At 41.5% G+C, this 23366-nt stretch overlaps 1 protein-coding gene across 6 annotated transcripts in view; it reads right to left on the reverse strand.

The window, feature by feature from the left end:
• Positions 1-23164, reverse strand: part of Rbcn-3B (WD repeat-containing protein Rbcn-3B) — a 170238-nt gene extending 147074 nt beyond the window's left edge. For all 6 annotated transcript variants that reach the window (XM_065429602.2, XM_070536879.1, XM_065429600.2 and 3 more), the window contains exons 1-6: positions 23039-23164; positions 20780-20976; positions 13509-13624; positions 8090-8168; positions 5358-5526; positions 1690-1760 (exon numbers count right to left, since the gene is read on the reverse strand). In XM_065429602.2, coding sequence (XP_065285674.1) covers positions 1690-1760; positions 5358-5526; positions 8090-8168; positions 13509-13624; positions 20780-20941 — 597 coding nt within the window. In that variant the 5' untranslated portion in view covers positions 20942-20976; positions 23039-23164. The remainder of the gene's footprint in view (positions 1-1689; positions 1761-5357; positions 5527-8089; positions 8169-13508; positions 13625-20779; positions 20977-23038) is intronic.
• Between the last annotated feature and the right edge of the window lie 202 nt (positions 23165-23366).

Genomic DNA, 23366 nt, shown 5'->3' on the forward strand with positions numbered 1-23366 from the left:
TGAGTTCAGCTGCATCTGGCCACCCTGTTTCAGAACGTGCTAGCTGCAAGCACTCCAAGATTCCGAAAAAGTCAGCTAGCCATGCGGTTCATGACGGCGCCGAATGTTTCCGATGCCAGCTGCGTGCACCGTCCCGCCGTTCCCCCAATGTGGGCCTCCAATCGAACAGGTGCATGCCGTCATGTCTTTAACGAAGCAACTTCAGTGCTTAGACTTGCAGCATACACCACCGTTCAGTGACCTTGAGAAATTTGTTGCGACGTTCCAGTTAACATTGGCCATCAACATGGACGAGCTGTATGATGAATTGCGCTGTCTGCAGCCAGCAATCAGGCAGCTAGTTGCAGTACAATCAAAAGAATGTTTAGCGAACAAGTGGAGCAGCTTTCTCAAAAGTTTTGCTTTTCCAAATATGACTGTAGTGTTGTCAGTTGTGCTGAGCATTACCGTGACTAATGCTTGTGCGGAGCGATTTTTTTCACTCATATAACAGGAGCTTGAAGCAGTGAACGAAGCCAATGCAGCATAGACCTTATTAAGGCTGAAATATTGGTAAAGCAAACTATGAGCAAATCTTCTACCACTTAGTGTGCTCAGACCAAGCCATTTTAGAGGCGGTTTGGTCTGACAAGAAATATGACTTCAAGAAAGCAAAACAAGCGGCGTCGAGTGCTTCCCAGGCTCTTAATCGGTAACGTGTGCAAACTAAGCCACAGCTGTTTTGCGAGTATTCTTTGAGTTGCAGAATTTTTATGTTGATATAAATAACTTTGTTCTGTGTTGGAGCATAGTACAGTGATGTATAAAATAGTTTTGTTTATTCAGATATGTATTTGAACTTCCCCTTTCATCAGTTGCTCTATTTCCCTGTTTCAGAGATAACTAAATATTGCAAGAGAAATTTCTCGCCAAAGGTTAAAAAATAAAAGATTGTTAATTTCACATCGTGCAATTGAAATTTCTCATCATGCACCCCCCTCCCCACCTCCCACCCCTGGTCAGGGTGTCCCACATTTCGCTAGTAGGAAGGTGGTACACTTTAGAACTCACACACCTCTTAGGACTTCTGTAGAGCTTCCTAGTTCAGTGTCAACATACTGCAATTTAAGTTTATCCTTACGTATGCATTCTTATTCCCCAAAAGTCGTTCTTTGTAGTACCATTCTTCACCTTACTTTTTTCTGTGAATAACAAGTCAGTGTTGTTCTTGCAACTGGCTTGGTCATTCTAGGCACTGAGATTACCACTCAGTAACCCAAACCAATAATTCACAAACCTGACACGACAGTTGTTTCAAGAGGGACAATAGCACCAATGTGACGAGCCATAGCTTTCGTTGCATTGCATGGAGTAGGTGAGAGTACGTGCTGAGAAGGACACACGAACAGTGGGGAGGGTAGTGAAGAAGAGAGGAAAACCACAATGGCCACGTAGTTAGTCATCGAACGCCTGTAACTTTGCTATCACATCATCATTTAAAGAAATCCTTGCAGCTGTATGTTCTTTGGGGAGTGGTATACAGCTGCAATTATGGAACAAATTTTTGAGCTCAGAACAGTTTAGCGACCCTTAACAGAAACATTACTTCAAAACTTATGAAGGACTCAATCTTTTGTTAGAGGAATTCTTCCGCCTTCCTTGCAGCAACTATTTCTAAAAAAAAAAATTATAACATGTCATACGACAAACCTTGTAATCCTCGGGCGAGAGAGTCCAGACCTTGGCCATGCCGCAAGCGGAGATGGCTACGACAACGTCATCTGCACAAACCATTTGAAAAAACAAAATTAGGGACAACTGCGCTACTTTCAACAGCTGCATTCCACAGGCAGCAGAAAGCCAGAACTGCTGCTTAATGAAGCAGTTTGTTTTTTTAAACTTTAGCAACACACTGAAATGAGTTCAATGCCTTCCAAGAAAAACAATCTTGAAAATATTTTTGGAAAGAACCAGGATTAACACGGATATAAAATGTGCAATGTATTTTGCCCATTCCTCCTCGAAACAAGGTTTCCTCTCAGATGGGACAGCTCCAATAGTGATGCCCAGCTTTCTTACTTTTATAGTTACACTGTTAACAGGAGTTTAACAGCCATTTTCCTGAAGCAGTGAATGCCGGCGTGTGGCGGCAGGTTCGGTATAAGCTTGCAACGCAACGTGCCTCAGACTTTCGAATTTTCTATTTAAGATGCAATTATCAGTTATTATAAAATAAAGGTTACCTTGCATATACCTCACTGTAACAGACAACTTCTTTGAGCAATTTCTTTAGCCATTAATCAGTAATTTTTGTTTTTCATGTTGTGTTTTACTGTCTGCATGTTGGAGGTCAGTTGCGAGGTTGAACAGCTGCAGCTATGGAAACTCACAGCATGGTCAGCAATGCAGCCTGTGTGGGAGAGCCCCCATAGAAACACGACCAGCATGTCGGTGATGCACTAAGAACATCCAGTAAACAGACGCCCGGTACTTATATACAGCACCCCTGCCTTTGATGCATCAAGTGCTCAGATTGCCATGCATATGTGAAAAGAAATGTCCTCTTTCTGTGGTGCACTTCCGGTAACCATTTAAGATCGGTGTGTGACAAAATGCTAGAGAGTGACATAGGAACGGTGGCAAACTGACCGGGACGCATTAACAACTACCACTTATCCGCTTCCAAGAGCTGGAAACGTGCACTCGTGCGTGAGCACTTGCCCGCAAGTACTAGATGGCCATAAACTATCGTTCAATGTTGCATTGAGCATCACACACACTGCAACATGATCGCACATGCCGCATAAGGCAAAAAAAGACACCAATGCTTCAAAAGCCGCAGGAGTGAGTAAGCGATCCATTAAGCAAGATTGCCCACAGACCAGGAAATCTTTTTTTACCGTATATGAAAAGTGTTACAGTGCCACTTCAACTGTCCATCAAGAAAAGAGAAATACATAGGTTTTAAAAATTAAACAAAGATTAACTTGAGAACTGCTGTAAACCACTCTTGTATAAGATGAACTAAAATACACAAGAACACCATGGAATAACTGACAGCCCACTACTGTCATTGGCTACATGCTTAAAGCACAAAATAAAGGTCTGTCCATAATTTTTTTACAAATATCCCACACTTTTTCTTCCGAAACAGAGGCAGACCTTGAAAGCGGTGACTGGCCTGTTTTCACTGTTTTCCTCCAGTGCCCACTTAACCTTTTCAAGAAGTCCCAATGATTACATTTGGAATCGCATGTTATAAGTGCCTACAGAAATTGACCAATTAAATTTTCCAGAACAAGACTGCTGTGATTATAAAGATTAGACTTTTAGAGTATCGAAACTGCTTATCGGGTGAACCTGTGCCCAGCAAAACCAGTAACGCTCAGCACAATGAAAGAGGCGAGCACACCCGTTGACTGTCGAAATCTGATATGTGGATCAGCCGCGTCGGATATTTATGCATGAGTCAATGAACCCTCCAGCGCAGTCCGCAGGTGCTTGCACAAGTTCCAGGATGTACACCAGTTTTCACGTCCAGCACACAATCTGATTACACAAGGCTCGGCAACAACACCAGCAACAGACAGAACCATCGATAACATTCAAGAAACTTCCGATACAGAAAGGGGCCCCTTGCGCTGAACATTTGTTAGCCGAAGGAAGATCACCAATGGAAAAGATACATGAGTACTTGTAGCAATATTACACATGCTGACAATGTTTCATAAACCAGTCAAGTGTTACCCTGTGCGTAATACCACAAAAATGTCACATTGAGGGGCTTCTGTACATGCCCATGCCACCTTGCTTTCTCACATTCCGGCTAGAACACTTTTCATTTTCTTTCTGCGAATATTTATCCTTAATGAGCCTGAAAATACAGCTTCATGTGAAGTATGCTATGAGTGTGCGAATAGTGATTTTTGAGACCGAATCGAATGCGAATCGAATAGTGCAAGAAGCGAATCGAACGGCGAATACTTTTCTAATAGTTTTCAAACAATGAATAGCTGTTGTCACGATTAATACAAAATGATGCACACAACATATTGTACATATGAAGTGTTGTTTATTATAAAGCACAAATAAAGAATTAGGAGCAAACAAGCAGTCTCTTCCCATGCAAAGAACTCTTCAGAGAGCACAAATGATCGCTGTATAGCCTGGGTAGTATGACTACCTGAGTGACACAGCCTGCTCCACTATGCAAGTTCTCATGTGTTATGTCTATACTATGCCCACGGGGGTGAAAATTTGCCATAATATTGCTCCAATTTTATGTTTACTAGGGCACAGTTGACATTTTGAAATATATTCGAAAAGAATTATAAAAATATTCACACTTGCGAATAAAGACTATTCGATTTGAAGACCGAATCGAATAGGACACTATTCGATTGGTTATTTGAAAGTTCTGAATGTTCACACACTCCTATGAAGTACATTAGAAACAATCATGCGTGGCCCTCTTAAAACATCAGCAGTTAACATGATTCCAATTAAAGTTGTAATAAAACTTTGCCTATACAACTGTGGAGTCTTTGGTATATTTCATATTTTTGACCGAGGACGACTACATGTTGAAAGAATTAACATTTTCCAGCCGTGAACTGGCGGTTCAGGAGCGAAGGGGCTGACTAAAAAGCACAGTTTATGTTCCAAAGGGGGAAGATTGTTCTTTGGGGCCAAAAATTGGAATTTGCCAAATGTCCTTTTGCGTTCCTTTGCTTCAGGTTGGGGTAGAGCATTTATTTTTGCTTGATTGCACCCCGATATCAACCTTGATTGATTTAGCCATTGCCATAATCACCATGCACATGTTGTGAGATGTGTTTTCTCCTTTTCTCAAAACAGCATTTCTGATGGTGTCACAGTGCTGGAGCGATACCTCTGGTTCTACTTATCCTATCTCAATATTTATTTTTGTTGTCAGAAAGGTAGACAGTGCAGCAGGACTAAATATGAACAATTATTACCGCATACATTTTACAGGGTGCTAATAGGAGATCCTTGTTTAAATAGATTCCTATGCTCTCACTTGATATACAATTGACTTAGAAAACTATTCTTGCTGCTTTGCACTCTTTGTTGGTTCCAGATAATTTTTGTATCTCACTCTTTGTTACGTAAAATATAGTTTGGTAAACAGTTCATCTCCAAGGAAGTTGTGCAGAAAACAGATTTCTCTTAATTTCTAGGAGGTTACTTACTCTGCAAGAAAACGGAATGTACTATCTTAATTTAGCACATTGAAATGCATAAACTCAGCAAGTTTTATCAAAATCTGCCAAGAAATTAAAACAATTTTGAGGTGCCAAATTACAATCACAGTAGAATTTCGAAGCAAACAAATGAAATCCCGCTGAATGACTCACCATTTCGTTTAGGCGTTCTAATAACATGCATGGCACTGATCCAATCCGAGGAAACACGTGACACCAACTCAAAGGCCACAGTCAATGTCATTGTGTCGAGGACGACGACGTCCGCATAGTAGCCGTTGCAGAACAGATGAGAGCTTTCACTCCCAGAAAGCGAGTGGGACTGGAAGAAGCACAAGAGAGCATGATCCAGAATCAGCGACCAGACTGCTCAACATGTTCTTGGGCTATTTGGTTGATTCTTGATGAAGCCATTGTAGCGCAAGAACAGGTACAAAGAACCCTAGACTGGTTGCCTTCCACACTAAAACAGACACCCCGGTCATGCAGCACCCTTGGTGCCCGTAGCGCTCGTGGTGTTTGGTCTTGCATTCTTTGTGTTCCTTTTATTTGAGCTACAATGGCTTCATCAACTACACCATTTCTTTTTTTGCAAAATATGACACCAAGGTTGTAATAATTTAGACAAGTCTAAGTGCAAAAACTGCCTTGAAGGAGTACTAATAATCGAACCAAACAACAAACAAGCCAAGAGACAAACAAAAAAGCCACAGCAAGGCAGCAATTGTTTGCATGAAATTTTACATAATCAACAATTTCTTTAACTCTTGCACCATGCAATAAGGGACCATACAGGCATACTACTCAACTTCAGTAAACATCTATCATAGACCACGTGGATGTTTGTTGTTGTGATACCCACTGACCCAAGTTGACATGAGAGAAGTTCGTCTGAGAGCAGCAGATAGCCACTGGCACATACCCAGAGGCCGAATTGGCGCATACATGTGGAGTCCACCATCTCTGGGATAGGCCTACAAAAACAGCCAGGTACAGGACGAAAACGACAAAAAACTGGGTTGAATCGGATACGAATGCCTCATATTAAAAACGGCTCAACAGTGAGAAACATCAGTCCACTGGTAGTAGTGTCTTGTATTTTTTTTCCTTTTTTGCCTTTTATTAAACCAGACCAAACAAGCTTTTGACAAACTCTGAACTTTGTTGGCATTACTTTGTGCAGTTATATTGCCCACGACGCGTGTTGCCGTTTTCATGGCTCCTGCAAGCTTATGTTTGCGCTCCTCTAGTTTGTCCTAGATCAGCAAGCTTCTTGGGGCAGGGCACTTTTGCTGGAAGTTTTGGTGTTTCCTCTTGGCGAGAATCATTGAGGCATGAGACGCCAAGGCGGCTCGAGCTGGTGGGGCCTGAGCGACCGGAGAGGCACTTTGTTGCTTTACTGTTGTGCTTAAGACGGCGACAGGAAGCCAAAACGAAATTGAGATGGTGAGCGTTGCCTGAATACGATACCACTAGAGCGAAACATGAAGCTCACGTCGCGCCACCTGCAACAGGGAATGGCGGTGCGTTTGAGTTATTGCCTACCAAAGGCGTGCAGTATGCTTCCAACGGCACTACGCCGCACATACTGTGAAAAATATAGGTGAGGATGCTTATTGCAATAGGGCTCTTGTAGTAGCAGTTTGGCGACGTACTGAAGATTGGTTTCCGGGAACACATTAACAGGTAAGAGGGAAGTCTAACCGCTTTACGGTCATTTGTTGTGCTCTCGATCGCAAATGTTGGTGGCGAGAAATGGTACAAAAGAAGGGATCGTATCAAGGAGGTTCTACTGTATTACACATTACTCAACAAAACATGATTCTGATGCCGAGTAGTATTGACGCTATTTAAAGATACATATGGTTCTCCTACAGCTCTCGTAAGATTTGTCAGCACAAGATGCAGCCAACACATCACCAAGGAATCCTGAGTGACACAGTGGTAATAACATGTAACCTGTGCCGTAAGACTGAGAAAACCGAGCAGCAACACCAATAAAAGAAGAATGCAAGATCAAGCAACAAAACAACCACAACTCGACATGTGATGATTTCAGCAGGCCAAACCTTGTCTCGTTTGTGCTGGAATTTGCATGCAACAGGTTTATGTCTGGTGAATGGGGAAAGTAAAAGGTTTTGCAAGTACAACCTCCTGAATGATTTATAACGTTGCACAAGTGAGAACCGCATGACGTGCCAATACCTCATATCAGTGAAAAGTGGCAAAATCGGCAACAGCACGCGCGTGCATGCAAAGCACACTCCAGTGCGAGCATTCTTTGCTACGCTTCAGGAGGACACACCCTGCCATGGTTCTTCGCGCAGTCCAGTATACAGAAACCTGGCATAAAGCAGGACATGTGCATGACTATGATGTGCCACGCACAATGTGGTTTCTATTATTCCTATGTATTACTGGGCCTGCGCATGTGCCATCAAAATAAAATGAACAAAATAAGTTAATAAAGGGAATGTATCAGCACATACAAGGTAGGTCTGTGAATGGTGGGGCTTCATGGGTAGCAAAGGCACAGTGAGTGTACAGCTGAAATAACAGTATTGCAGATGACACTCGTACTGGAGAGATGCTTTGTGCTCTTGCTCATACCATTATTTTACCAATCTTGCCGTTTCACAAGGCACCGACACGCGGAATGGTTGACACCCCTGTGATACCATTATTAAATATCTGGGAGGCTGTACAGTTGACAAAAGTGGCTTTGATTATTCCGACATGCATCACTCAAGCAACAACCTAACGAAATCCCTTTGAAATACAAGGAAGCCTGGTCGTCTGTGTTATGATCGCACAAGCTCACATCACCGTAAACCCCAGGAGGCATCGCTTACAGCACACCTGAATGAAAAGAATGCATGTCCTACCTGCATGTGCGTATGAACATAGGGAAGCTTGGTGTTCTCCAGGCACCTGCCGTCTGTCAGGTCCCACAAGGACATCTCACTGCACACAGAGAAGTTGCACATCAACTAGGTTGACACAGGCCTATCCAACGAGCTAAACTTGAAGCAATTGACTAACATGAGAACATCGAATAGTTGGCTGCTTATTTTTAAAATGGGACAGCGCCCAGGACATAGACATAGGAAAGGTGCGTAACTAAGCAATGAGACATGTGTCTTGTCCTTTCTGCACGCCTTTTCTACATCAGCATCCTTAGTGCTATCCTGCTTTAAAATTCAAGCATTCACGTGCGTATTTCTTGGAAACTGAGCTAAGAAAAGGCATGAGGACAAAAGGACACAACAAAATTGTCAACTTGACAAGTGATGGTTTATATTGTGCAGACCAACACATGGTGCAAGAGAGAGAAAAATCTGCAACAACAAAGGAAAGACTACAATTTGCTAACACTTTGCAAACACACTACAAAGCAGCTAAATATGACAATGCTGCAGTGTTCCACATGGTATGTTTGCTTTCTTTCTTTTTCGATGTTCTGTGCCCCATTCTACATTCTGCAAAGCACAAGATAAATCATCACATGTTAGTCCGCGCAGTTGCTATTCAGACAAGTTTTGCAGGAATCTGAGATACGGAGGCAGTTGCGGTTCACCTGACAGTGGAGGGGACTACAATGGAACAAATTTCAGAGACCTTGAAAAAGTAAAGTTCACAGTTAAGGACAAACTTGCCTGGGTGCAGGAATTCAGCCCTAGTCCGCTGCCTATTTGGGGCAGTGTATCATCCGAGCTAACAAGATGAAGCCCAATTAAGAATCTGGGGTGCTGGAAGCCCAGACAGAGCTAGCAGATGACTTATCACTACTGTCAGCCACCTGGGTCGGTATAACATAAAACTATTCTAATTTGTGTTTATTCCAAATCGGCAATTAGCCCTCCGTGATAGGTCAAGGTGACTCGGGCTCTGCCCATATGGGCTGGACTCTAACCATTCTGATGTATCACAGAGGGCTTATGGTGGATTTGGAATAAAAACAGATTGGAATAGTTTTACGTTGTACTGGCCCTGGTCAGCTCAGATGTCCTGAGGGATATATATATATAATTTTTTTGGTGCCAAACATACCAAACATCTGTGGCAAACAGCACAACTATCTCATATCAGCAGGATTACTTGAAGAGGTGAACATTACTTGCATGATCAAATACCGTGTGGGATTAGCTACAGAACTAAATTTTTACAATTAACTTTGTTTTTGTCAATTTAGAGCACATTTCCCAATTACAGAATTGCAGAAATGAAGTGTTCATTTAGCCAAAATCATGTGCATTATTTTGTACCATTAGCTTCAAGAAATGCACCATGTAACTCAGTGGCGAAATTCATGAAAGTTTCAGTGAACACTTGACTAGCACTGCATTTTAATTGCATCTTAGTCAACAGCAGATATACTAATAACAAGTATATGCATAGCTTCTGCAGGAACATTAATGCATGAACCTAATAAGCACAAGGAGTTAGATGCAAACCTGAAAGGTCAAGTGTTATTGGTGGTGCAGTGCTCTCCCAAACAGTATGTAGCAACTTCCAGTACTTCAGAAGAAAAAAGTTTCGAGGGTAGATTTTTATAGCAAGATCTATGAACTACTGTGGAAAACAATATCTGTCTGTCATCAACATCACCTACCTAGTCATATGTTTGGTAAACTGAGTTCAACCAAATAAACAGCAAGGGGAAATATGTATTTTCGTTTGCGAGTCAGGTGGTCCTACCAAAGCAACACAGCAGTTCTGTTGAAGTGATGGATTAAGCAGCTCATTCTGTGATGGATCGTAAAAGAAAATAATTGTACGGCAGCAGAATTGGAAGCTATCAGTGCTGAATGATACGGTCAGGATGCGGAAGCACAGTTTAAACGTTGAATGTCAGCGACCTTTGAACAACATCAGGCTCCATTAAACAGTGCAGGCAAAGCTCATGAAGCTCAATGCTTATTGTATAGTGAAGCTGCCTTATTCTGCGATCTACATTTCAGGCTCTCCCAGAGCACATTTGAATTTGTAATTTTTCTTATACAACTAGGCTTGCATTTTGGTATGCCGCTAAATTTTGTGCCTTCACAACTCCTGCCATTACATCTTATTTGCACCTTATGCCCTTACGCAGAAACAGATCCAAGGTGTCATCAAGAGGAGGTGGCTCTCATTAAAAATTTTGTCAGTGCACAAGAAGTGCCGACATGTCTCAGCAGGACGGGCCCAACTGCCCAGGCCATTGTTCTGCCGTCACCTCCTGCAAACAATGTATCTTTGATGCTGCCCGAGCATCTTCTAAGAGAGCAGTGCACTGCTAAGGTATTTTGGGGGCCCAACTATTCCATACTGCTTGCGCCTGGCAACACAGCGTCTCCCCACAACAGCGGCTGCCTGTTCTTTAGACATGATCACATCTTGGCACTGTCACATGATCCTGATCCCCTCTGCCTGCTTCCTCCTCTCCTCCCTCTCCCAGCTGTTTTTGATGATAACCCACAATGCCAAGCACCACTGAATGACTTGCATAATGCAACGGCAATAAATCGACACTAAAGATAAATACTAAGTCAGTTTAGACTGATGAAGTATTCTTTCATAACTCTATTTTCAATAATATCATAGTACTTAGGTGATCACTAGAAGAAAAAATTAGGCTTGAAATGTCTTTTTTTTTTTCACATCATAAGCCCAGTGACAATACCTCAGTTGGACATTATGGGTTTCAAAGTACCATTATTTTTGTACCTGGGCTGTTGTAGTTGGGCAAAAGTTATTGATAACTGACACGTTCACTCACTGGCTTTTTTTAGAATACAATGCAGTCTATCTATACTGATAAAAATTAACACTAGGCCTCGACAGACACCATCAAAATGCATGATGTCATGGCGAACTGGTGCAGGAACTTCAAGGCGTCAGTGCAACCAATCTTCTTCCGTTCTTGTATTGTTTTGTGCCAAACCTTTTCCCATGGTAAGTAAACCTTTTTGGTAATGTAGAATGGTAATTTGCTAGGACTATATATTTTTTACCTGGACAGGCTACATAAGCACAGCTAATGTAGGACTTCTTCATTATTTTAAGTCGATGCAGGAAAAGTGCAGCTTCACCCACCTACACGAAGCCATTCTTTATAGCAGAAATGTAGCATAAAAACTACACCTTCTACACCACAGTTTTTACGATCATCATCCATTTATTGTTCCTTAAGGACCCCTTTCAGGAGTCCTTAATAGACAGGTAGCAGATGACAAACAGGTGGGCATTGCGAACACATCACACCATTTCGTGTGTGAATGTTGGTGTTATCTGCAGAGTTTCCCACTAAAATACTAGAACTCTGGTGCCGTGATCATTCAGCCACCATGGAAATTAGGGGTAGTACATGGATTTGTCTAATCTACGTGCTTGTGGCTTCATTATGTCTTATCTGCCTTCGGTGGCCTAAATTTCCAAGCAAAGTGTACTTTCTTTAACTGCAGAAGTCAATAAGACTCTGCAAACATACACAATCACTGCTAATTGCAGTGTTTCCACTTGTTCATGCATCCCTGGCATAACGGTTTCAATAATGGGCTTCTGTGTTTACAGGTACTGTGTCAAAATCCTGCCATCGGACAATTTAACAATGTTTATCTAATGATTTATAATGTAGTACTTTTTTCATCATCATTGCAATGCAATGATGATGACCAACTGCAATGCATGCTCACTGACCTGGAGAGGCAAAGCAGAAGGGTGGGTCTAAAAATTAATCTGCAGTAAAATAAAGTAATGTTTAACAGTCTCGGAAGAGAACAGCAGTTTACGATAGGTAGCGAGGCACTGCAAGTGGTAAGAGAATACATCTACTTAGGGCGGATAGTGATGGCAGATCCAGATTATGAGACTCAAATAATCAGATGAATAAGAATAGGCTGGGGTGCGTTTGGCAGGCATTCTGAGATGATGAACAGCAGGTTGCCATTATCCCTCAAGAGAAAAGTATATAACAGCTGTGTCTTACCAGTACTCACGTATGGAGCAGAAACCTGGAGGCTTACGAAAGGGTTCTACTTAAATTGAGGACGACACAACGAGCTATGGAAAGAATGATAGGTGTAACGTTAAGGGATAAGAAAAGAGCAGATTGGGTGAGGGAACAAATGTGAGTTAATGATATCTTAGTTGAAATCAAGAAAAAGAAATGGGCATGGGCAGGACATGTAATGAAGTGGGAAGATAAGCGATGGTCATTAAGGGTTACGGACTGGATTCCAAGGGAAGGGAAGCGTAGCAGGCGGCGGCAGAAAGTTAGGTGGGCAGATGAGATTAAGAAGTTTGCAGGGACAACATGGCCACAATTAGCACATGACTGGGGTAGTTGGAGAAGTGTGGGAGAGGCCTTTGCCCTGCACTGGGCGTAACCAGGCCAATGATGATGATGATGATGATGAATTGTTTCAACATAATCAGTTTGCAAAGTCATGAAGCTGTTTAAAGCCAAAAGGACAAAGTTTACACAAGTCCATGTACTAACTATCATTCTCGTGCTGGCTGAACTGCCCTGCCTGCAGCTCCCTTAGACATTAGTGCCACAGTTCCCTCTAGTAATTGTGCCAAAATCTATGGTGTTATCGCTATACATACGTTGAGATGACAATGAAGTTTCACTGTTGGGGCAGAAACGAGGTGCTGGCATGAGCATGCGTTATGGAGGAAGATGACTTTATCATTCAGGAAGATAAAATTATAGTCACCATGGATTGTTTCAGTGTCAGCACTGAATTTGCACCAATCACAGACACCAGGAGCTTCAAGGCTGCCATCTATGAGAATGTTTGTTAAAATATTTTGCTAATCTCGCTAGTTGTTTGTAAGCTTTCTTTTTCTGTTTACCTGCACAATGTATTTTACCATGTCTTCGGGGCTTGTAAGTATGTCAAATAAATAAATGAATGAATAACTATATAACTGAATAAATAAACAGATAAATAAATAAGCAAATATGCACAGCAAGGTTGTCTTCACACACTTCGCATTTTTTATGTATTTAGCTGCGTAGTCTGTCTAGATTTGGTGCTGAAAGTAAAATAGTATATCGGCTTTTAGTGTTTAGAATGTTTAGATAAGGCAGCTGGTGAATGCGGAGTAGGGCGCTTTTTGTATGCCCTGACAGGCTACAATCCAGTCAGCCAAGGACACCAGAAGACATCACAGCCTCACCCTTGCGCTACAATCGTCTGCATGAAATCACGTGAAGTGCAGGTAAATAAATAACGCTAGTAATGCATCTCAAATAATTTATCTCTTTAGTGCCCCCTTCAAAAATCCAGGCTCACTGTGCAGAACTTGTCCACATACCCAGCCTCGGAGGAGCTGACCAGCAAGGAGCCATCCCCAGATGGAGAGGCACTGGCCAGGCAGAGTACTGGACCAGTGTGACCAAACAGCATGCTGCGGGGCACAATCTGCAAGGACTGAAAGAAAACAAGGCTTGGGCACATCCCAACTGAAGGTGTACATGGTTATTGTGATTCTTCATCACTAGTGACTCAATCTTAGTATCTCCTATAGTTATTAAATTATAGTTATTGAATCGACGTCTGAATGACATTTCATTTGAAATCTATGACGCTATTCTGCATGAAAGTTGGACAGCATCGCAGTGAGCCCATCCTTAGTGATCACTAAAACTTGGTGGTATCAGTTAGCAGTGGTAACACAAAATTGCTCACCTTGCTACGCCTTGATTGATACCACTGACGGCACTCACGAGTGAAAGCTGCCTCAGTGACAGTAAAATAGGTGAATAATATTCACTAGTGACTTGAGCATACGAGTTTATATTAGGCATAGTGAGTCACACGTTTTATCGCATTTCATTTTATAAATATGATGTTATTTTGTGCAAAACACCGAGAACCCTGAACTGTGCATTGTATTTCATTTGTGCTCACTAGTGACTCCACAATATCAGTCAGGTGTATTATGCAATTAAATATTATTCATGAGTGTTTTAGTGGTATCGATGACAAGGTGTTTGATTGGAAGCTGCAGATATCGCAGTAGAATAGTGAATCGTATTTGCTAGCGAACGAAGCCTCCCAGCAAGGGCCTAGTGATTATGATTGAATCACTGTTTATTGTTCCGTTTGATAGCCATGACCAAATTGCATGTGTATCGTTAACTCAACGTACTCATGCTGATGTTTCCTCTCACTTAATTTCACGAATTGTCATCTGCTGTGTCGCTCTCATAATGAAGTAGAAAATAAAAACCTCCAAAAGTAGATGTTAGTCACGTAACAGGAAAGCTACTGGTCTCTCACCTCACTATTTCATTTTCAAGGTATTAGCTCCTAATATGTTCGCAAATTTTCAGAAGTCTTGAAATTCAAAGATTCTTGAATTCCACTATGCCTGGATTAAATTCACTGGTGTTTGGATTATTTCGGCTGGCGTTTGGATTAAATTGAGTGGTGCTTGGATTAAATTGAGTGGCGCTTGGATTAAAATCACTGGCACGTGGATTAAATTGACTCGCATTTGGATTAAATCGACCGCCGCTCGGATTAAATTGACTGGTGCATGGACTGAATTGAGCGGGAAAACCTGCAGTAATGGTAATTTCTTTACTTCCGATAACATATACCCTGCCGGTTCTCCCGTGAACGTTGTCTTGTTCATATTACTAAAGTGACGTGTTTTGAAGACATGGTCTTCTTAGCTAACTTCACATAAGTCTAGCACATCTGGGATCTGGCTATCTGGTAAGCACATGCAGGAAAATATGTTTGGTTAGGCGACTTGTAGGTGTCATATGAACACAAAAATGGTATCAAATAATACGCCTCCAGGTCGAAAACATGCTGCAAAAATCAGCAACTAAGGATATTATTAAAAAGGAGTATAATTAGCCACAAACACTCAGGGCTAATAGAGCAGGCAATATTTTACAACTAGTGCCGTTTGCCAAGTATGCGCTAACTTCAACATGCATGTGGGGTATCCCGAATGTTCTGGCACGCCCCATACTCTCGCCATGCGTGTTGAGTTTACGTGCTTTTGAATATAAGCTTGATTTTTTTGCTGACTTCACACAGGTTTCGCATGTCTGGGATTTGGCTATCTTGTAACATTTTCCAGAAAAAAAAAAGGAAAGAGTCAACTAAGTGTCAACACTAAAGAAGACAAGGTCAACATAACTGCATGTGAAATACAATACGAATAAGGTACAATATAAGTGAATAATTAACTTGAAAAAGAGACAGAAAGAGACAGAATAGAGAGATATAATTAACATTTAATCATCAAATCACTTAAACCACCATGTGAGTTGTCCTTGTCTATGGCCTCAACGCTTTGTTGACCTTTTTCTTTTCACGATGGGGACATCATTATTCTCACTGAAATGTGGCTATTGGGTAAAATAAAAGACTGCAAAATCTTTGACTGCAAGAAATGTCTACAATATTTATATAGGTATGACCGTGACATTCACTCCGGAGAAGGTGCATTAGTTGCTAATAGTGACTCGCTTGTTTCTTCACCTGTTGCTATTACCTATATCCCCTCTAGAATTAGTTTCTGTATGTGTTCAAGCTGGCTATCAAGTATTTCTGTTCTGTGCATGCTATCAGCCTTCCAGTACACCACTGTAATTTTGCAATGAAGTGAATTATGCACTTAACAGCTTGACATCCAGGTTCCCCAACCTGCTATTGTTCCTCCTAGGTGATTTCAATTACCCTATAATTATGTGAAGCGATCAGGCTATTATTCTTAAACATAATTCTTCTGAGTGTGTTCGTGTCACGAGCCTCTATAATGTCTTTAACCTAACCCAATTTGTTCTTCAACTAACCCAAACCACTGCATCTGTCTCCAACATCCTTGGTCTTGTGTTGACCACCATGCCTGACATAGTCAGCCTTCCTACATACCTCCCTGGCATAAGTGATCATTCTTTGATTCACTTTACCAACAAAGCACAGACCTTATCACACGAAAAGCATAAAATAGTTTGTGACAATGGTCGGGCAGATGTAACGTTGACAACAGCCAAAATACAATCGTTCCTCCTTGATTTCATGTGTGATTTTATGCGTGAGAGCAAAAAATCATTTCTTACCCACGGTCGCCCTGGTTTACTGCTGCTCTAAAACAATATTTGAGAAAAAAAAAAACAGATTTTTTTTCATCTCGCAAAGCGAACCAATAACCTTAATCATTGGGCTGCCCATTTCCAAGTAAACATGCAGTACAATAATAAAATTGAGCGTGCCAAGGAATTATTCTTTAACATTATTTTGCTAGAGATGTTGCAAACTAAACCATGCAAGTTCTGGAATATTATCGGTGACTCAGACAAATGCCTTGTCCAACTAGAACACGATGATAAAACTTTCATCTCTCCTCCCCAGTGCTGCCCAATGCATAACAATGCGTTTGTTTCTTTTTTAAGTAAAACCTCACCTGCTCCTTTCCATGTTTTCGTGACTGAAACTTTCTTTATTGGCCCCATAATCATTGATTCTGTAGGCATTGGTAAACTCATTAGTAATCTTACAATTTCCATCATCATTTGGCGATGACTCAATTAGGTCAAAAATACTGAAAATGACAGAAGTGAACTCCTGTTATCCTGTCCAATAATTTTGCTCAATGTTTAGAGTGCTGCACAATTCCCAGTGACAGGAAGGTGGGGAAGGTGGTTCCTGTCCACAAGTCAGGTAATGTACATCTTGCTGATAATTACAGCCCCATACTATCCCTTACAAGCATCCCATGTAAGGTTCTTGAACAAGTTATTTACTCTCATTTAATCCAATTTCTTGAAGGCAACTCTTTCTTCACTAACTGCCACCATGGTTTCAGAAAATATTTTGCTGTGAAAATGCAGCTATTATCTTTTACTATAATGATCTCTTTGTAGATAACAACATCAGCTTTGACATTGATTGCATATTTTTGAATTTCGCTAAAGCTTTCGATGGGGTGGCACATGACTTAGCAAACTTAGCATAAACACCAAGGTATTACACTGGATTAAAGACTTTCCTGCTGATCGCACCCAGTAGGTGACTGCTAACAACTGTTCGTCAACACTCTCTCCTGCCTCATCTAGTGTCCCACAAGGATCTGTGTTGGAGCTTTTGCTCTTTCTCACTTACATTAATTACCTGCCTGACTATATCACATTTTCATCAATAAAGCTTTTTGCCGACGATTGCGTCTTCTATTAAAAAAACTAGCCCTACCTTCTGATCAGCAGAAACATTAAGCAGTTCTCAACCACTTGTCCGCATGATGCAATAACTGGATGATGTGGCTAAGCATCAAGGAGTGTAAAAACATGCAAATAACTCGATGGGGCCACACTATTAGCAGCTTCTATTTTCTTGATGGTATCATACTAGATCCTGTGACTGTAGTATATCAGTTTCAGTTTCTGTTTGCCCTTACACACCGCCAGTGGCGCCAGTGTTGTCACCTGTATATATTCATGCCTCTGAATAAAGAGGGGGGGTTCCGTTGCGGCCATGACTACCTTCATGGTTTTTCTGCGGCTTCTACCCAAATACAACAGTGACCTCTTACAAGTGCCATATTTTCTAGTGCATAAGCCGCGTTCTTTTTTTTTTTGAAATTTTCGTTGGTGCATCTTATCCACCGGTGCTATGAAATAAAGCCAGTTCGTGGCGGCCATGCATGGTCCGCACTCGAAAAGGTGCCTCTGTGCTGCGCTATGTCTGTGCACATTAAGAGACAGCTCTATGGTCTAAATGAATCTGAAGCCCACTGCTACAGCGTCGCTCATAGCCCATATGTCGCTTTGGGACGTTAAACCAAAAAATTTGTCGCTTTTCCTAGTAAAACACATGATGATGATGATGTGCCACAATCGTGCGCCACCTTCTGCCACGCACAGTAACTACATTTTAGAAGAAATTCAAAGTAACACCAAATTGGCTTGCAAGAACTAAATGCTATGACACCTTCGTTGCAGTAATCACTACGGAGTGCTTCACATGTGTAGCATCGGTCGTGTCATATTTCTCGCTAACTATGGCACTGCCTGCAAGGCGAAAAAGTTGCAACGCAAAATTAAAGCTGCATGCAGTTGCATTTGCACAAGAACATGGAAACCGGGCTGCAGGAAGGCAGTTTGAGGTTGTGAGAAAATTATACGCGACTGGCGCAAAGCCACCAGCGTGCTCCAGACAATGAAATAGACTAAGAAGGCCAACCGCGGCAAGAAAGCATGCTGGCTGGAGCACGAGGATTGTCTGCGCGCATGGGTACTCAAGCAACGAGCCAAAGGCAGGGGGCTGTCTACAGTGCAGCTACATTTCAAGGCAAAGACCCTTGAAACAAAGATGAATACTGTTGGATTTATGGGCAATCAGTCATGGTGCTTTCGCTTTATGCAGCATAATAAGTTGGTGATGCGAGTGCAGGTGATGATGTGCCAGAAGCTCCCTGATGAGTTTCAGGAAACAAAAACAGTTGTAGCTCGGTTATCACTTATCACTTGGTTATCAGGTGTAGCTCAGAACCGGTTATCGGTTCGCAAAGGGCGGACTGATCTCGTTTGCGAGTGGTGACGATGTTGGCGAAGAAGAAGAGTCTGAGGACGACAGTGATGCGCCGGTGGAACTCCAACTTGAAGTTGTTGAATTGTTTGTTAGCAACTCGGAGGAAGACGGCTTCAATGGTTTTGCCTAAATGTCGTCTGTAAGTACATGCCATCTGTGTGTATCAAAAAACCATTTTTGAAAAATTAGTTCTGTCTATACACCAGTGCATCTTATACATCGGTGCAACTTATATGTGTTTTCTTTTTTTCTTTTTTCAGGAAAACTGCTGTTCTGAGGGGGGTGCGACTTATACAAAGGTGCGCTTATAGACCGGAAAGTACGGTACTTCAGCATCCACATCAGTTGCCATCTTTCTTGGCACATACATGTTAACTATGTTACTAGCAATGCTAACTGCATGCCAAGTAACTTTCGACGTAATTTTTCCACATCATCTTTGTTGGTAAATCTATGTCTATAGAAAATGCATGTTCGCGCTAAATTAAAATATGCATGGTCTATCTGGGGCCCCAAAAACACTACACTTTCAGCAGTCATTGAACCCACCCAGAATCAAGCAGCTCGTTTCATTCTATGAAATAACTCTTGGCATGCCAGCATACTACGGTGCCAGCATTCAGGTCAGGCAACTCTTGCGTTAACTGAACTGCTTTTGCACCGTAAATGCTTTTGCCTTTCCTTGTTCCACAATATCTATCATTAAATTCCTATTCTAAAGGACATTCTTTTTTTTTTCCTCCCATTTATGTATCCTCACGTTCAGACCACAACTACAAAGTTTTGTGCCATGTTGCCGGACTAATACCTACAGCGAATCTTTTGTTCCTAAGACTAGAAAAGACTGGAACAACCTTCCCACTTCCATCGCCGACATCACCGACAGCTTCAATACTGCCATTTATAAACCATTTATAAACATGTTTTTTTTTTACTTGCTTTAATTGTATTTATTTATTTTTTATTGTGAAAACGTGTGTTTACCAATCAGTCCTGTAGTGACCTTGGGCCTTGGCAGTATGCTAAACTAATTAATTAAATAATTAATTAATAAGCATTGTAATTGCATGTGAAATACTATAAGAATAAGATACAAAATAGGTTAATAATGAACTTGAAAAGGACACACAAATAGATAGATGAGGGACATAACGAACAGTTAATCATCAAATTACTTGAAACTCCATGTATGCTGACCCTGTCATCTTTAGCTGCAGCACTTGGTTCACCCTATCTTCCTTTTCTTTTTTACATGAAGAAATAGTCAACATCCCCTCCATTAGCCAGTTTTTCTTTAATACTGCTATTTCAATCAGGAAATTTTGCTATTCAGGCACCCCTATACTTTAGATTGTTTCTTTAGTAACAAGGATTGTGATAATCAGTACTACATGCCAACTTTGTCATGTCAGTCCTTTAATGTAGCAGTAAAAAATTTGTCTTAGTTAATGTCAAGTTGAAGATAGCACTAAAAACATGGACAAGAAAAAAACACAAGTACAAAAGCTTGCCTGTCTGTCGTGCGAACCTTAACTTATGAATTCACGCTAACACACATACATTGTTTAGCTTTTTCCATTTACCATCTTTCACCAGCCAACCACTGTTACAATGTTATCTCTCAGCACAAGATCCGTCTACATGTATAGGAAGTTATTTAAATGGTGCTGTCTAACAAGAAAACTTAGCGAAAGAATGCCCCCTGCACTATCTGATCAGATAGTGCATGGTGTACATTCTGGAATGTATGTGAGCACTAGGGATTATGCTGGAATGTTTAATTAATCATGTTTAAATAGCCAATGCGTTTGACCCATTTTGATGACCGATGATTGTGCTCATTGCTGTCTTTGTGCTTTGTTGCTTAATCTTTCTTTGCACAGATTTTCCCAACAAAGAATTACATTCGTGACTCGAAGTTTTGGAAGTGCCTTGTTTTTTACTGTCATCACAATGTGACGATGCCAAGTCAACCAAATGTCATTAGTGCAATATAATTCCCTGCATTAACAGCAAGGACAGAAGGAGACCTACTTTCGCCCCGTCCACGATGTCCCAGACACATATTTGACCGTCCTTGCAGCCTGTGACGATCATCTTCTGGTCCTTTGTGATGAAGACAGACGACATGCAGTGAGTGGGGGCAATCTTGCCCCATAGTGTCATGGGAACCACCAGCTGGCTGGAGATGGTCATGGTGGTGTCGTGCTGGTCACAAGGCCGACAAGATACTGCGAAGCCAGAAACACTGCTGATCACTTTTGGCAACTCACAAATGATCATTGTTCTTTATTAGAAAGTTTTAGTATTGGGGACCCAAGCGGCTTGAAGACCCAAGAAAATTGCAGGCTGCAAATGCGCATGCGCAGAATCCAAGCCAGTCTTGGGTTCTTGCGTTTATATTGACCCAAGACCCAAAAATCGAAAACAGGCGTGGGTCCCCAAGCCATCTTGGGTCTTAAAACAGCATACTTGGCTCATAGTACTAACGCAGTAATTACGTTCATTACATCTTATTGTTTGCCCCATTTTGCTCAAAAATGCATTCTGTTTGTTTTCACTTGTAAGAAAAGCTTTCTTTCTTTTTTTGCTTTTAAGCACCTTTTTATTTTCCTCATTGCAACATCCTGGGCGCTCGACCCAATTCTCAAGCTCTGCTGCTCCTCTAAACCCAAGAGCAGCCTACGCAACGCAGCTTGGGGAACGGGTTTTGAGTCCCTAATTCTGAAACTCTCTATTATTATTATTATTATTATTATTATTATTATTATTATTATTTCGATACACCCTGCAGCACCAAAGCATTAGAACAGGGCTGTGAGTACAATGGAATAAACACGCTTCAAAGATTGCATAAAACATAACAAGCGGTGTACCTATACAGTACAATTAAAAGCACAAGTAAGCAAACAAAGTAAACAGCAGTTAGTACATAACGGCAGAGTACAGGAGGAGCCCAAATGCCCGATTACTTTGGAAAATACAGCATATATCACTTGTCACATGTGCAGGTAAGACATCCTGTAATGAAACTCCTATACAAATTCCAATACTGTCACTATGAATTTTGCTTTTTCAAATATGGGTGTGCAGGGACACTTGTTACAATGTTCTGCTAAATGACTCCCATAGCCATTCTTTAGCTTACTGCTTTAGCAGTAACCTAAAATTCATAGGGAAAGGAAAAGGTGAGAGGGAAAGGGAAATAATAGAGGCTTATTACATTAGAGAGGAAGGAGATAAATGTGTGAGCGCTCCCTCACTTGCCTTGTCGGAAAAAGAAATAGCTTTTTCGCATGAACGATTATGATGTAGCTGATCTTGCAGATGTGTTTGCGACTGGTGTACGTATGCCTATGCTGGAAAAGGTATACAATGGCTGGAGAATTTCAAGTAAACTTCCAGTTGGCAGTCAGCGCTTGTCTCTGCTGGAACACGTACCTGCTTTTTTTTTTTTCTCGTTCCTTTAAATCTCACGACACGTGCTAACGCCCGTCAGTAAATAGATACCAACATGAGTGTGATAGGCAGCGCATGCCTACAGCAGAGATGGTAACTGCGTTGTATTCTCGCAGGTGAGCCTCTACAGATATTTTCGAATAAATAAGCATGTGTGTACAAGAAACGTACCCATCATTCCAGAGAATAGAGCTTGTAGAATAATTACTCAATATTAAAATTAGCTTGAACACGGGTAGTGTTTCTGTAGGGTTCGCTAGCGGGAAAACGACACGAACTTTCAAGAAGCGCTCGTTGAAGATTGCGAGAAGTAAGATGATTAAAAGAGGGGGCGGGGCACGTCAATACAAAACTAACTCAACTGCGTGAACTGCGTCAACGCAGTATGACTACGTGTTGCCAATGGCGTCTACTTTGCCCAGCTAGCTATCAACGCAGTGTCCTAGACTACCAGTCGCTCATATTTACAAATCTACGCGCTCTATTTTGGCAGAAAGGTGCGAAAACAGAGACGGCACGGTGGACAGTAACCGCCAACTGAAAGTACAGTCGCACTACATAAGCCGCACGGCTGCAATCAACGTGCTACTGACAGTGTCCGTGTGGACTTTATCGATAAGGAACGCTGCGAAACAAGTGAAACCGGCGACAAGAGGAAAGAGGACAAGATTAACAAAACCGACATCATGACAGCAATTGTAGTCAGATGGGACATCGAACACAAACGCGAGGCTATGGCCACAGGACATATATCGCAGCAAGCTAACGGCTGTCACATGTCTGAATTTCATTATTATATTGCACTGTGAGTTCAAGTACAGGATGAAACCTCACCAGATTTCTAACAAGTAGCAGACATTCTCTGCAGGAAGCGCTTGTCCACAAGTGGAGAGGCGTAGTCCAGTGTTGCCAGCGGCCATCAGCTCGTTTCATTTCACGAGCCGTATTCATCGCTTGTTAATGTATTTCTATTTCAGTGCGTGTCTTTCAACAAACCCACTTTCATCGCATTTGAAAAGATATTGCTTGTCTGTAGTATAAAATAGTTTGAACGAGTGAATCATTAAATTAGTAGCAACATTAGCAAAATAAACTTTGTTGGGCGCTACAGCATTCTGTCAATGTACTTGTTTTGGAAAGGGCGGCAATGTTTAAACCATGC

This window comes from Dermacentor albipictus, chromosome 4 (genome assembly GCF_038994185.2).
Source record: "Dermacentor albipictus isolate Rhodes 1998 colony chromosome 4, USDA_Dalb.pri_finalv2, whole genome shotgun sequence".
NCBI classification, from domain to species: Eukaryota; Metazoa; Arthropoda; class Arachnida; order Ixodida; family Ixodidae; genus Dermacentor; species Dermacentor albipictus.